This window comes from Salmo trutta, chromosome 5 (genome assembly GCF_901001165.1).
Source record: "Salmo trutta chromosome 5, fSalTru1.1, whole genome shotgun sequence".
In the NCBI taxonomy this organism is placed as follows: domain Eukaryota; kingdom Metazoa; phylum Chordata; class Actinopteri; order Salmoniformes; family Salmonidae; genus Salmo; species Salmo trutta.
Window position 1 is genome coordinate 66,387,991 of NC_042961.1, and position 16,153 is coordinate 66,404,143.

Consider the following 16,153-nt stretch of genomic DNA (forward strand, 5'->3'; position numbering starts at 1 on the left):
AATGACTGAGCCCCAGCTAAGGGTTACGTGCAACTGAAAGACACCAGAGTCCAAAGGACACTCTCTAATGACAAGTATCTCACATAAGCATATTATACTAATAAAACATCTTCATTATCTATGTTACCCAACTAATTCTGATTCATCCACCACACTGGGTAAGAAGAAAAAGGTTTTAATTGCCAAAATATTGCACTATCCCTTTAAGGAGGAAATAACACTGGTTCCAATCCAAGTGCCATTTATCAAACTCCAGGCAGTGCTATGGTCAGATGACATGAAAATAGAGCTCTTTAGTTATGAACATCAGTGGTGGTTTTGGTGTGGAAATACAGAAGCATTTGCAGAGAAGTACCTCATACCTACAGTAAAATTTGGTTCTGCATCTTTAACGTTTATGAAGATATTTTGCTACCACTGGTTCTGTGACGCATTTTGAGGTCAACGGCATCATAAACTTGACCAAGTACCAGGACATTATAGCCCAAAAAAAACGAGTTCTCTCTGTTAGAATGCTGACATTGACCGCAAGTGGATCTTCTAGCAAGACAATAACCCCAAGCACACATCAAAATCCCCAATTAAATGGATAAATTACCTTATTGTTGCAATATCCTGCTTCTTTTATTTTTACTCATCTATCAATAGGTGCCCTTCGTTGCAAGGCATTGGAAAACTCCCTGGTCTTTGCGGTTGAATCTGTGTTTGAAATGCATTGCTCCACTGAGGGATCTTACAGATAATTATATGTGTGGGGTAGAGATGAGGTAGTCATTCAAAAATCATGTCAAACATTATTATTGAACACAGAGTGAGTCCATGCAAGATATAATGTGACTATATAAGAAAACCTTTACTCCTGAACTTGTTTTGGTTTGCCGTAACAAAGAGGTTTATTACTTTTCAGCTTTTCATTTTGCTTTTATTATCAAGCTGCATTTTTATAGTGAAAATTATTTTCCCCAAATGAGAAACTCACGCGCTGCAAATGTATTCCAGTTAGGCTCTACACCCATTGTAAAGTTGATTAATGTGTTTAATTTTTAAGAAGTTATTTGGCCACTTTAGTTGTGACACAAACCTTATCAAAACATATCGGGCGGCAGGGTAGCCTAGTGGTTAGAGCATTGGACTAGTTGCAAGATCGAATCCACGAGCTGACAAGGTACAAATCTGTTGTTCTTCCCCTGAACAAGGCAGTTAACCCACTGTTCCTAGGCGGTCATTGAAAATAAGAATTTGTTCTTAACTGACTTGCCTAGTTAAATTAAAGTAAAATAAAAACATTAAATTACACTTTGATTTGAAAAAGTAGCCAAAAAAAGTTATGTGCTGTGTCTTGAATTACACTGGACATAAGTGATAATATATCATTCACAGTTTATAGGGTAATATTGTCACCCATCAGACTATTCTTGATTTAATCTTGTAAAGATACTAAATGTATGAAATTTGTTTTGATTTACAATGGACAATTATAATACACCTGTCTCGAATCAGGGGCCATAATGTATTATTCCTGCCCAGGTGAATTTAGAATTTGGCTAGATGGGAGCAGTGTATGTGCAAAGTTTTACGCTGATCCAATGAACCATTTAATTTCTGTTGAAAATGTTGCATCAACAAATGTGTTTATTAATGAAGATTATCTGACTTAGGACTCTAGGCGCAATTTATATTTTGGCTACTAGATGGCAAGTTTTACATTTCTATTCAAAATGTTGTTTCAAGTCTGCTCGAATGTGCCTAATTGATCAATATATACATTTTCAAATAGATAACTGTACACTCTCCTCAAACAATAGCATGGCATTTTTTCACTGTAATAGCTACTGTAAATTGGACAGTGCAGTTTGATGAACAAGAAGTTAAGTTATCTGACCAAATAAGACATGTCTATGTCCTGGGAAATGTTCTTGTTACTTACAACCTCATGCTAATCACATAAGACTACGTTAGCTCAACCGCCCCGCATGGGGGACACCGATCCCGAGGTTAACTAAAATTGGATAATTTAGTATGTGTGTGTGTGTGTGTGTGTGTGTGTGTGTGTGTGTGTGTGTGTGTGTGTGTGTGTGTGTGTGTGTGTGTGCTTGCACTCGTGCTTTTGTGTGATCCTAGACCCATCAAAACCTCACCACTATTCCACCACTTGGCCCAATCTGATCCTACAGCAGGCCAGAAGCCTGTGAGAACGGGACACTATCGTTCATCACACCTTGTAACTATTCTGCTGTAAAATTTCGTAACCCAAGGAGTTCTCTGCAGCTACCACCACAACATCTATTTTCTGTGATTTATGTTCCATTTCTGTGGTACAGTTGATCACCATGGCTATGAATGCTAAGAAACCAGCCTTACTGAAACACATGTTATTCCTATCACTCTCTATTGGGAACGGCATACTCACAGGGAGCCTCTCTGGATCCCTCGAAACTGGACCCATCTTCCTCTACTACTCTCTTCACTGCCTATGAAGATTCCTTCATAGAAAGTGAAAGTCACCCAGTAAAATATTACTTGAGAAAAGTATTCGGTTGTAAATATACTAAAGTATCAAAAATAAAGGTATAAATCATTTCAAATTCCTTATACTATTTCTTATATAAATTCCTTATACTAAGCAAACCAGACGGCACCATTTTCTTGTTGTTTTTAATTTAATTACTGATAGCCAGTGTCACAGTCCAACACTCAGACATCATTTACAAAGAAAGCGTTTGTGTTTAGGGAGTCTGCCAGATCAGAGGCAGCAGGGATGACCAGGGATGTTCTCTTTTAAGTGTGTGAATTGGACAATTTTTCTGTTCTACTAATCATTCAAAATGTAATGAGTACATTTGGGTGTCAGGGAAAATGTACGGAGTAAAAAGTACATTATTTTCTTTAGGAATGTAGTGAAGTTGTCAAAACATAAATAGTAAAGTAAAGATACCCCAAAAAACCGAATTAGTATTTATTTGAAGTATTTTTACTTAAGTACTTTACACCACTGTCTTCTGGCGGACATCGGGATCTCTCGTTGGGTTAATGAGGCAACTAGTCACACCTGTGACAGATCCTTTAAAAGGAGAGGTAGAAGATGTAGACCATAACTCACAGACAACAAAGAGAAGACCAGTGAATCCCTTGGAAGAGTGCAGAAGGTGAGATTGTATCAATATTTAATAGACTACCTGCATCTCAAATGGCACAGGTCAATGTAGTGCACTAAATAGGGTGCCATTTTGTGGAGTGACCCCACCCCCCTTGCATTTAATCACATAGACTAATAGTTACCTTTGCAGTAAATGGGTAGTCTCTGACAATATCTATAATGCTTCCCATTCCCTATGTAGCACATTGTAGGCCCTCATCAAAGGTAGTTCACTACATAAGGAATGAGGAGCCATTTGGGAAGATGCATATTCCTGTGTGCCAGGCTAATCCATTGTATGTGGTTGAAGAAATGATACCTGAGTTTTGGCAGAAGACTAGTAGCACTGTGTTGCCCATACTTGGTTCTTGGGGTCCTCAGTACTAGGTTTAGAAAATGCTGCTTTGGCAGATGAGTAAGTTCTGTACCTAACAGTGGGTTTCCTTAACCTCTCCTCTAGTACCCACAGCCGTACCAGATTATTTAAAATGCTCAACTAATCTCACTCTTGTTCTCTCTCTCAGGAGACGATCACCATGGCGACATTTACCATCATTCTGCTTGTCAGCACAGCTTTTGCTCTGGGAGGTAAGAGTGACAAACCTCACACCTACTCACCACATTTTAATAAAAACCTTATTTGGTGTTGCTCTGTCCTACTTTACACACATGTAGGTATTAATACGCAGGTGTGAATTGGACATGTGTTTCTATTCATAACCGGTTCTCCATGGGTCAGCCATTATCAACCTTGACACTGGAGAAATGAAGGTTGTGCCTTGCTGAATGGCACATAGACGGATATATCAGCTCACTGATTTGAACTACCGTAATTTCCGGACTATAAGCCGCAACTGTTTTTCCCAGGCTTTGAGCCTTGCGGCTTAAACAATGACGTGGCGAATATATGGATTTTTCCAGCTTTCAAGTTTTAAAAAAAAAACACATTCTGTGACGTGCTCAGTTTTTTTTTTTTTACTGCATGAAGCTTTCATTAGACCAACGAAATTGCCGACCGGGTTAAGGTCAAACAACTTTTTGGTTTACTGTTTAGATTAAATCGAGCGCTCTCGAACTTCCCATCATTCTGATCACGGTAGTCATTTTATCACCCTCATCATGGCAAAGGCGCGGAGAAATGCATATGATGCAGCTTTCAAGTTGAAGTCAATTGATCTGGCTGTTGGAAAAGGAAATGGAGCTGCTGCACGGGAGCGTGGTCTTGAGTCGATGATAAGACGTTGGAATCGGCAGCGTGAGGTATTGACTCGGTGCAAAAAGACAACTAAAGCTTACTTATAATTTTTTGTTACAAGCTGTGTTTCGTTAAAGCCTGTGTAAAGTTAATTTGTTTCAATGTACCTGTGGCTTATAGACATGTGCGGCTTATTTATGTTCAAAATAATATATTTTTTAAAATTCAGTGGGTGCGGCTTATATTCAGGTGCGCTTAATAGTCCGGAAATTACGGTACTGGCCCAACTCTCTAACCGCTAGGCTACCTGCCACTCCTCTAGTTCCAGAGATGTATTTTGGTGTCTAGATGCTGGACTGAGTGAGGTATTCTGATATGAATGGTTTGATCATTCAACTGGAATTACGATCGGTTTGTCTAGCAACTATCAGGAAATAACACTGATACAATTTCCAGTCTTAGTTTCATCAGCTGTTATACGGGAAACAGAATTTTGACTGCACAGGGCTTTTAAACAAGTAGCAGAATTTCAATATTTAGACATTTACATTTTACATTTAAGTCATTTAGCAGAGCTCTTATCCAGAGCGACTTACAAATTGGTGCATTCACCTTATGATCTCCAGTGGAACAACCACTTTACAATAGTGCATCTAAATCTTTAGGGGGGGGGGGTTACCTAGGTTGCATCTGAAACGGAACCCTATTCCGTATAAACTACTTCTGACCAGGGCCCATATGGGACACAACCCAAGATTCCAGACATGTATATTCTGTCCATAAATTTTCCTGCAATGTTATGTCCACATTACAATGTATGTTACCTGTGTCCAGATGCTATGATACGACCCTGTGAGGATGCTAGAGATGCCGCTATACATGGCCCAATTGGAGCCTACATCCCCACGTGTGACGACAATGGACAATACACCCCTAAGCAATGTTCGGGTTCTACAGGTTAACACGGACGCACATACACACACTAAAATCGAATGTGATAATTCAATGTGTATATATTGTATATGCAACATGTCTTTCTGGTAGGTTACTGTTGGTGTGTGACCAGCTACGGACAGAAGATCCAGGGTACCGAGACTCCACCAGGCACTGCTATCAACTGCTAGCAACTGTTTCACCAAGGTGTGTGTTTATATATCATTCACTAAATGTTATTACTTTGCAGCTGGTTCTTGATGGTTTTTTTTGTCTAATTGTAGATGAAAGGCGTTGGAACTAAAGATGTAGAAGACTGACAGTAGTCTTTACTGTTCTACAGGAACTGATTCACATTCCATACAAATAAATACATGAAGGAATCCAGAGATTAACCTGTTGATTTACTTACTTTATTGTTGGTGTGATATGCTGAACAATTTATCTGAATTAGTCCATTTCTGGGAAATGGAGGAAGGGGTAGGACTGTTATGGTGACTGTATTACCACCACACCGGTGGTTACAGGACATGAAGGCAGTCAAATTCCACGTGACCATGTAGGAATTAGGCTACTCCAAGCTCTGATGCTGGTGATGGTCGTTAGTAGTCTACCACACTTGCTAACTGCCTGGTACTCAACACTCTATTGTCCCTCTAATCACTCTGACATCAATGCAAATGGCATTTGAAAATCGAAATTACTTAATGAGCTCATGTTGCGCAACATTTCTATAACCTATGCAATTGCGTGAGACCAGCATGATGGCTTCTTTGAAAAACAGGAGAATCCCATCAGCTTTCTATATGCTAGCACTACAATATCTACAGTACCAGTGATGCATTTGAACAGGTCACAGTTGTGTTTTAAAAATATATATTTAACCAGGTAGGCTAGTTGAGAACAAGTTCTCATTTGATAAAGCAAATGTTCAACACAGAGTTACACATGGAACAAATATACAGTAGAGAAAGTCTATATACAGTGTATGCAAATCAGGTGAGGTAAGGCAATAAATACGCCATAGTGGCAAAGTAATTACATTATAGCAATTAAACACGAGCTATAGCTGTGCAAGTAGAGATACTGGGGTGCAAAGGGGCTAAATAAATACAGTATGGGCTATGTGCAGTGAGCTGCTCTGACAACGGGTTTGCTTAAAGTTAGTGAGGGAGATATGAGGCTTCAGTGATTCTTGGAGTTTGGAAAGGCGGCCAAACGAGGAATTCGCTTTGGGGGTGACCAATGAAATATACCTGCTGGAGTGCGTGCTACAGGTGGGTGCTGCTATGGTGACCAGTGAGCCGAGTTAAGGCGGGCTTTACCTAGCAAAGACTTGCAGATGACATGGAGCCAGTGGGTTTGGCGACGCGTATGAAGCGAGGGCCATCCAACGAGAGCATACAGGTCGCAGTATATGGGGCTTTGGTGACAAAACGGATAGCACTGTGATAGACTACATCCAATTCTGGTCGCAATTGTAAATGAGAACTTGTGAAATAAAATATATGTTTTCTACATTGTAGAATAATAGTTATGACATAACACGTATGGAATCATGTATTAACCTGTTACATCTAGGGGGCAGTAATTTCACGGCTGGATAAAAAACGTACCCGATTTAATCTGATTATTAGTCCTGCCCAGAAACTGGAATATGCATATAATTATTAGCTTTGGAGAGAAAACACTCCAAAGTTTCTGAAACTGTTTGAATGGTGTCTGTGAGTATAACAGAACTCCTATGGCAGGCAAAAACCTGAGATGCTTCTGTTCAGGAAGTACCCTGTCTGAACATTTCTTGCCCTTCTTGATTCTCTCTATCGTTTACAAAGGATCTCTGCTCTTACGTGACACTTCTCACGTCAACAATGGAGTCTCACAGCCCGGGAAAAACAGGAATGATGTCATTCAAAGCCCTGGCTGAAGCACACGAGAGCAAAAGCTGAGTGGTCAGTCAATGGACTAAGCCTTAGGCGCGTGACACGCCCCGCCCCCGGCTTTTGGTTTTTTCCTCAGTTTACAGACAGGCAGATTCCCGGTCGGAATATTATCGCTTCTCTACGAGATAAATTGCATAAATATTGGTTTTAAACAGCGGTTGACATGCTTCGAAGTACGGTAATGGAATATTTCGAAATTTTTTGTCATATTTTGCGTCATGCTCGTGGCCGAGATTTAGCGTTGGGATAGTGTCTAGAACGCACGAACAAAACGTCGCTGTTTGGATATAACGATGGATTATTTGGGACCAAACCTACATTTGTTATTGAAGTAGAAGTCCTGGCAGTGTATTCTGATGAAGAACAAGCAAGGTAAGAACATTTTTCTTATAGGAAATGTGATTTTGGTGAAGGCTACACTGGGTGGGTGTCTAAATAGCTAGCCCTGTAACGCCGGGCTATGTACTTACATTATTGCAAAATGTGCTTCATCCGAAAAGCTATTTTAAAATCGGACATATCGAGTGCATAGAGGAGTTCTGTATCTATAATTCTTAAAATAATTGTTATGCTTTTTGTGAACGTTTATCGTGAGTAATTTAGTAAAATCACCGGAAGTGTTCGGTGGGAATGCTAGTTCTGAACGTCACATGCTAATGTAAAAAGCTGGTTTTTGATATAAATATGAACTTGATTGAACAGACATGCATGTATTGTATAACACAATGTCCTAGGTGTGTCATCTGATGAAGATCATCAAAGGTTAGTGCTGCATTTAGATATGGTTTGGGTTTATGTGACATGATATGCTAGCTTGAAAAATGGCTGTGTGATTATTCCTGGCTGGGTACTCTGCTGACATAATCTAATGTTTTGCTTTCGCTGTAAAGCCTTTTTGAAATCGGACAGTTTGGTTAGATAAAGGAGAGTCTTGTCTTTAAATAGCTGTAACATAGTCATATGTTTGAAAAGTGTACGTTTTCGGATTTAGAGGAGTTTGAATTTCGCGCCCCGCCCATCATTGGATATTGGAGCAGACGTTCCGCTAGCGGAACGTGTAGATGTAAGAAGTTAAACAAAAAATATATTTGAGATTATTCAAAGTAGCCACCCTTTCCCTTGACAGCTTTGCACACTTGTGGCATTCTCTCAAACAGCTTCACGTGGAATGCTTTTCCAACAGTCTTGAAGGAGTTTCCAAATGTTGAGTACTTGTTGGCTGCTTTTCCTTGACTCTGCAGTCCAACTCATCCCAAACCATCTCAATTGGGTTGAGGTCGGGTGATTGTGGAGGCCAGGTCATCTGATGCAGCACTCCATCACTCTCCTTCTTGGTCAAATAGCCCTTACACAGCTTGAAGCACTATCAGCACTAACAAGGCAGGTCGACAGCCTTTCGTTCTGTCGCACCTGGACTACTGTTCAGTCGTGTGGTCAGGTGCCACAAAGAGGGACTTAGGAAAATTGCAATTGGCTCAGAACAGGGCAGCACGGTTGGCACTTGGATATCCAAAGAGCTAACATTAATAAAGTACATGTCAATCTCTCCTGGCTCAAGGTGGAGGAGAGATTGACTTCATCACTACTTGTATTTGTGAGAGGTGTTGAATGCACCAATCTGTCTGAACTACTGGCACAGAGCTCAGACACCTATACATAATATATATACACTGCTCAAAAAAATACAGGGAACACTTAAACAACACAATGTAACTCCAAGTCAATCACACTTCTGTGAAATCAAACTGTCCACTTACGAAGCAACAGTGATTGACAATAAATTTCACATGCTGTTGTGCAAATGGAATAGACAACAGGTGGAAATTATAGGCAAATAGCAAGACACCCCCAATAAAGGAGTGGTTCTGCAGGTGGGGACCACAGACCACTTCTCAGTTCCTATGCTTCCTGGCTGATGTTTTGGTCACTTTTGAATGCTGGCGGTGCTTTCACTCTAGTGGTAGCATGAGACGGAGTCTACAACCCACACAAGTGGCTCAGGTAGTGCAGCTCATTCAGGATGGCACATCAATGTGAGCTGTGGCAAGAAGGTTTGCTGTGTCTATCAGCGTAGTGTCCAGAGCATGGAGGCGCTACCAGGAGACAGGCCAGTACATCAGGAGACGTGGAGGAGGCCATAGGAGGGCAACAACCCAGCAGCAGGACCGCTACCTCCGCCTTTGTGCAAGGAGGAGCAGGAGAAGCACTGCCAGAGCCCTGCAAAATGAACTCCAGCAGGCCACAAATGTGCATGTGTCTGCTCAAACGGTCAGAAACAGACTCCATGAGGGTAGTATGAGGGCCCGACGTCCACAGGTGGGGGTTGTGCTTACAGCCCAACACCGTGCAGGACGTTTGGCATTTGCCAGAGAACACCAAGATTGGCAAATTCGCCACTGGCGCCCTGTGCTCTTCACAGATGAAAGCAGGTTCACACTGAGCAGGTGACAGACGTGACAGAGTCTGGAGACGCCGTGGAGAACGTTCTGCTGCTTGCAACATCCTCCAGCATGACCGGTTTGGTGGTGGGTCAGTCATGGTGTGGGGTGGCATTTCTTTGGGGGGCCGCACAGCCCTCCATGTGCTCGCCAGAGGTAGCCTGACTGCCATTAGGTACCGAGATGAGATCCTCAGACCCCTTGTGAGACCATATGCTGGTGCGGTTGGCCCTGGGTTCCTCCTAATGCAAGACAATGCTAGATCTCATGTGGCTGGAGTGTGTCAGCAGTTCCTGCAAGAGGAAGGCATTGATGCTATGGACTGGCCCGCCCGTTCCCCAGACCTGAATCCAATTGAGCACATCTGGGACATCATGTCTCGCTCCATCCACCAATGCCACGTTGCACCACAGACTGTCCAGGAGTTGGCGGATGCTTTAGTCCAGGTCTGGGAGGAGATCCCTCAGGAGACCATCCGCCACCTCATCAGGAGCATGCCCAGGCATTGTAGGGAGGTCATACAGGCACGTGGAGGCCACACAAACTACTGAGCCTCATTTTGACTTGTTTTAAGGACATTACATCAAAGTTGGATCAGCCTGTAGTGTGGTTTTCCACTTTAATTTTGAGTGTGACTCCAAATCCAGACCTCCATGGGTTGATAAATTGGATTTCCATTGATTATTTTTGTGTGATTTTGTTGTCAGCACATTCAACTATGTAAAGAAAAAAGTATTTAATAAGATTATTTCTTTCATTCAGATCTAGGATGTGTGGTTTAAGTGTTCCCTTTATTTTTTTGAGCAGTATATATATACATACCCCACAAGACATGGTACAAGAAGTCTCTTCACATTCCCCATGTCCAGAACAGACAATGGGAGGCGCACAGTACTACATAGAGCCATGACGACATGGAAATCTATTCCACATCAAGAAACTCATGCCAGCAGTAGAATTGTATTTAAAAAACAGATAAAAATACACCCTAAAGAACAGTGGAGACTGAAGTAACATAAACATGGACACATGTATACAAACACACGATAACATACACACTACACCCATGTACACTTGCTTGGATTTTGTGATATAGATATGTGATAGTAGAGCAGGGGCCTGAGGGCACACACTTAATATGTTGTGAAATCTGTAATGAATATATGGTAATGTTTTTAAAACGTATAACTTAATAAATACTTTGTGGGCTGAGTCGCACTGCGTTGGCTGAGTCCTACAGCATGGGCTGTCCTGTTCTGGTTTGTGAATTCATTACAATTTGTGACACAAAGGGGAAGGTAAAAAAGAATGGGGAAATGGTTTAGAAAAAAACAGACATAAAAATAGAGCCTTACTGAAACACATGTTATTCCTATCACTCTCTATTGGCCTCGGCATACTCACAGGGAGCCTCTCAGGATCCCTCGAAACTGGACCCATCTTCCTCTACTACTCTCTTCAATGCCTATGAAGATTCCTTCATAGAAAATGACTCAATTAAAAGTGAAAGTCACCCAGTAAAATATTACTTGAGAAAAGTATTCGGTTTTAAATATACTAAAGTATCAAAAATAAAAGTATAAATCATTTCAAATTCCTTATACTATTCCTTATATAAATTCCTTATACTAAGCAAACCAGACGGCACCATTTTCTTGTTGTTTTTAATTTAATTACAGATAGCCAGTGTCACACTCCAACACTCAGACATAATTTACAAAGAAAGCGTTTGTGTTTAGGGAGTCTGCCAGATCAGAGGCAGTATGGATGACCAGGGATGTTCTCTTTTAAGTGTGTGAATTGGACCATTTTTCTGTTCTGCTAATCATTCAAAATGTAATGATTACTTTTGGGTGTCAGGGAAAATGTACGGAGTAAAAAGTACATTATTTTCTTTAGGAATGTAGTGAAGTTGTCAAAAACATAAATAGTAAAGTAAAGATACCCAAAAAAAACGAATTAGTATTTCTTTGAAGTATTTTACTTAAGTACTTTACATCATTGGCTAATGGCGGACATCGGGATCTCTCGTTGGGTTAATGAGGCAACTAGTCACACCTGTGACAGATCCTTTAAAAGGAGAGGTGGAAGAGTAGACCATAACTCACAGACAACAGAGAGAAGACCAGTGAATCCCTTGGAAGAGTGCAGAAGGTGAGATTGTATCATTATTTAATAGACTATCTGCATCTCAAATGGCACCTTAATCTTATGTGGCCCTGGTCAAATGTAGTGCACTATATAGGGTGCCATTTTGTGGAGTGACCCCCTGCATTTAAGAGCATAGACTAATAGTTACCTTTGCAGTAACTGGGTAGTCTCTGACTACATCTAGGCTGCTTCCCAATCCCTATGTAGTGCATTATGGGCCCTTGCCAAAGATGGTTCACTACATAAGAAATGAGGAGCCATCTGTGAAGGATGCATATTCCTGTGTGCCAGGCTTATCTATTGTATGTGGTTGAAGAGATGATACCTGAGTTTTGACAGAAGACTAGTAGCACCGTGTTGCCAATACTCGGTTCTTGGGGTCCTCAGGACTGGGTTTAGAAAATGCTGCCTTAGCAGTTGCTTAAGTGTTGTAATTAACACAGGGTTTCCTTAACCTCTCCTCTAGTTCCACCAGCCACTCCACTGACTTGTAATATTCCAGTACTATCACAGCTGATTAAAATTCTCATCTAATCCTCTCTTTTAGGAGACCTATCATCATGGCGACATTGACCATCATTCTGCTTATCAGCACGGTTTTTGCTCTCGGAGGTAAGAGTTACATGCCTCACACCTGCATTTTAATTAACATTAGTGGGTGTTGCTCTGTCCTATTTCACACATGCAGGTGTGAATTGGAAATGTTTTCATAACCGCTTCTCCATGGGACACCCTCTGACACTGGAATAATGAAGGTTGTGCCTTGCTGAAGGGAACATAGATGGATATACCAACTTGTCGGTTCACTGACATGAACTACTGGCCCAACTCTCTAACCGCTAGGCTACCTGCCACTTTTCTAGTTCCAGACATGTATATCGGTGTCTAGATGCTGGACTGAGGTATTCTGATATGAATAGTTTAATCATTCAACTGTATGTATGACTGGCTTGTCTAGCAACTATCAAGAAATGACACTGAACAATTTACCCCCACTTTTACAGTCTTAGTGTCATCAGCAGTTATACAAAACACAGAAACTGAATTTTGACTGCATGGGCCCTTTAAACAAGTAGCAGAATTTCTATTTTTTTAGCCAGGAAGTCCCTAGGTTGCATCTGAAATGGAACCCTGTTCCGTATAAACTACTTCTGACCAGGGCCCATAGGGGAGTAGGGTCCCACACGGGATGCAGCCCAAGCTTCCAGAATGTTATGTCTACGTTACAATGTATGTTACCTGTGTGTCCAGATGCAATGAAACGACCCAAGACCCCTTGTGAGCGTGCTAGAGATGCTGTGATAAATGGCCCGCCTGGAGTCTACGTCCCCACGTGTGACTGCCAGGGAGAATACACCCCTGAGCAACACTGGGGATCTACAGGTTACCGCTCACTCAGTCTTGTACAGCTAACCTTGTGGGGACACACAATTCAGTCCCATTTAAAATCCTATTTCCTCTACCCTTAACACAAAAACCGTACCTTAATTCTAACCTTAACCCCCTTGGAAATAGCATTTGACCTCATGGGGACTAACAAAATGTCACATGTTTGTTTACTTTTCTTGTGGGGACTTATGCAACAGCTTTTTAACATGTCCACTTCTGGTAGGTTCCTCTTGGTGTGTTACCAGAACTGGACAAAAGATCCTGGGTACTGAGACTCCACCAGGCACTGCTTCTGTCAAATGTGCATGCAGGTACACTCACTCACTAAATGTTCATTCTTTGCAGCTTGTTCTGAGTGTTAATATTTGTTTTTGTTTAATTATAGTGGTTCTCGCAGATGAGAGGCAGTGGAACCAAGCCGTTGAGAAGACTTTGCAAAAACATTGGCATTACTTTGATGCTTGTCTTTACAGTACTATGGGCGTTGATTCACATTCTATATGAATAAATCCAGATCTAAAATTGTTGCTTCAATTTCTTTATTGTTGGTGTGATATGCTGAACCAGTCCATTTCTGGGAAATGGAAGGAATAAGGCTATGGTGACCGTATTACCACCACACCTGTGGTCATGAAGGCAGTCACTTCCATGTGACCACTTAGTCATGGTAATTAGGCTTTTCCAAGCTATGATGCTGCTGATGGTCATTAGTAGCCTACTATACTTGATAACTGCCTGGTACTCAGCACTTTATATCCCTCTAATCACTGACATCAATGTAATTGCAAATCAACTATTGGTCACATGCAGGTTAATAGCAGATGTTGTGGGTGTAGCAAAATGCTTGTGCTTCTAGCTCCGACAGTGCAGTAATATCTAACAAATTACACAACGTGTATACACTTAAGTAGGAATGAATAAAGACTATAAACCTATGGAAGAAGTCAGAGCGGAATGTCTTAAGATACAGTGTGTATATACATATGAGATGAGGAATGGCAGATATGTAAATAGTATTGACGTGGCCAGTGACCTAGCCGCTTCCTATAGGCAGCAGCCTCTAAAGTGCTAGTGATGGCCTTGAGAGAGTAGCTATTAAGTCTCTCGGTTCTGGCTTGGATGCACCTGTACTGACTTTTCCTTCTAGATGATAGTGGGGTGAACAGGCAGTGGCTCGGGTGGTTGCCCTTGATCTTTTTTGCCTGTCGGTGACATTGGGTGCTGTAGGTTTCCTGGAGGGGGGATAATTTGCCCCCGGTAATTCCTTGGGCAGACCGCACCACCCTCTGACGAGCGTTGGCGGCAATACAGCCTGACAGGATGCTTTCAACTGTGTATCTGTAAAAATGTGTGGGTTTTAGGTGACCAGCCAAATTTCTTTAGCCACAAGGTTGACGAGGCTCTGTTGTGCCTTCACCACACTGTGTGGGTGGTTCATTTGTCTGTCAGTGACGTGTACGCCAAGGAACTTGAAGCTTTCCACCTTCTCCACTGTGGTCCTGTCAATGTAGATAAGGGGGTGTACCCTCTGCTGTTTCCTGAAGTGCACGATCATCTCCTTTTGTTGACATTGAGTGAGAGGTTGTTAACCAGGCACTACACTCCCAGAGCCGCCCTCCCTGTAGGCTGTCTCATCATTGGTAATCAAGCCTTTTAGGGTTGTCTGCAAACTTGATTGTGTTGGAGGCGTGCTTGGCCACGCGGTCATGGGTGAACAGGGAGTACAGGAGGGGGCTTAGCACTCACCCTTGTGCGACTGCAGTATTGAGAATCAGCGGAGTGGAGGTGATGTTTCCTACCTTCAGCACCTGGGGGCGGCCTGTATCTAAGTCCAAGACCCAGTTGCACAGGGTGTGGTTCAGGGCCTCGAGCTTAATGATTATTAAATGCGGTGGTTCGTGCGAATGCTACCATCTATCCACAGTTTCTGGTTAGGGTATTGAATAGTACGAAGCACGGGCACTTCCTGTTTGAGTTTCTGCCTATAGGACAGGAGGAGCAAGATGGAGTCGTGGTCAGAATTGCTGAAAGGAGGGCGGGGGAGGGCCTTGTAAGCATCCCGGAAGTTTAAATAGCAATGGTCGACTGTCTTAGCAGCGCGAGTTGGACAGTCAATATGTTGATAGAACTTCGGCAGCGTAGTCCTTACATTTGCTTTGTTAAAGTCCCCAGCTACAATAAATGCAGCCTCAGGATATGTGGTTTCCAGTTTGCATAAAGTCCAATCAAGTTATTTTGACGGCCGTCGGTTTCGGCTTGAGGTGGCAAGGAAACGGACGTGGCGAAGACGGAGGAGAATTTTCTTGGGAGATAATATGGTTGGCAATTAATTGTGTGTTCTAGGTCGGTTGAACAAAATGACTTGAGTTCCTGTATGTTCCTAGAATTACACCATGAGTCATTAATCGTGAAACACGCCCTTCTGCTTGCCCGAGAGATATATTTTCCTGTGTGCGCGATGTACTGAGAATCCAGCTGGCTTTACCGACTCCGACAGAGTATCCCGAGAGAGCCATGTTTCCGTGAAACAAAGTATGTTACAGGACCCGATGTCTCTCTGGAAAGAAATCCTTGCTCTAAGCTCATCAACTTTCTTAAAACCTCTTACATCTAGACGTTCCGCTAGCGGAACACCACTCCAATATCCAATGATTGGGCGTGGCGCGAAATACAAACTCCTCGAAAATCCGAAAACTTCCATTTTTCAAACATATGACAATTTTACACCATTTAAAAGACAAGACTCTCCTTTATCTAACCACACTGTCCGATTTCAAAAAGGCTTTACAACAAAAGCAAAACATTAGATTATGTCAGCAGAGTACCCAGCCAGAAATAATCAGACACCCATTTTTCAAGCTAGCATGTAATGTCACAAAAACCAAAACCACAGCTAAATGCAGCACTAACCTTTGATGATCTTCGTCAGATGACACTCCTAGGACATTATGTTATACAATACATGCAT

General features: G+C 42.0%; 1 protein-coding gene across 1 annotated transcript; it reads left to right on the forward strand.

The window, feature by feature from the left end:
- Positions 1–3,101: 3,101 nt before the first annotated feature.
- Positions 3,102–13,707, forward strand: LOC115194838 (saxiphilin-like). Its single transcript, XM_029754761.1, has 5 exons — positions 3,102–3,146; positions 3,661–3,724; positions 13,048–13,179; positions 13,409–13,496; positions 13,571–13,707. Exons 2-5 carry the CDS (start codon positions 3,673–3,675, stop codon positions 13,584–13,586), a joined length of 288 nt encoding a protein of 95 aa, XP_029610621.1. The 5' UTR covers positions 3,102–3,146; positions 3,661–3,672; the 3' UTR covers positions 13,587–13,707.
- The last annotated feature ends 2,446 nt before the right edge of the window (positions 13,708–16,153 follow it).

Bases quoted from the DNA above. Each gene is read 5' to 3' on its own strand.
- LOC115194838 (XM_029754761.1), top strand. From the start codon at position 3,673: ATGGCGACATTTACCATCATTCTGCTTGTCAGCACAGCTTTTGCTCTG. The intron at 3,725-13,047 runs GTAAGAGTGACA...CTGTGTGTCCAG, and splicing joins CACAGCTTTTGCTCTGGGAG to ATGCAATGAAACGACCCAAG. The intron at 13,180-13,408 runs GTTACCGCTCAC...CACTTCTGGTAG, and splicing joins GCAACACTGGGGATCTACAG to GTTCCTCTTGGTGTGTTACC.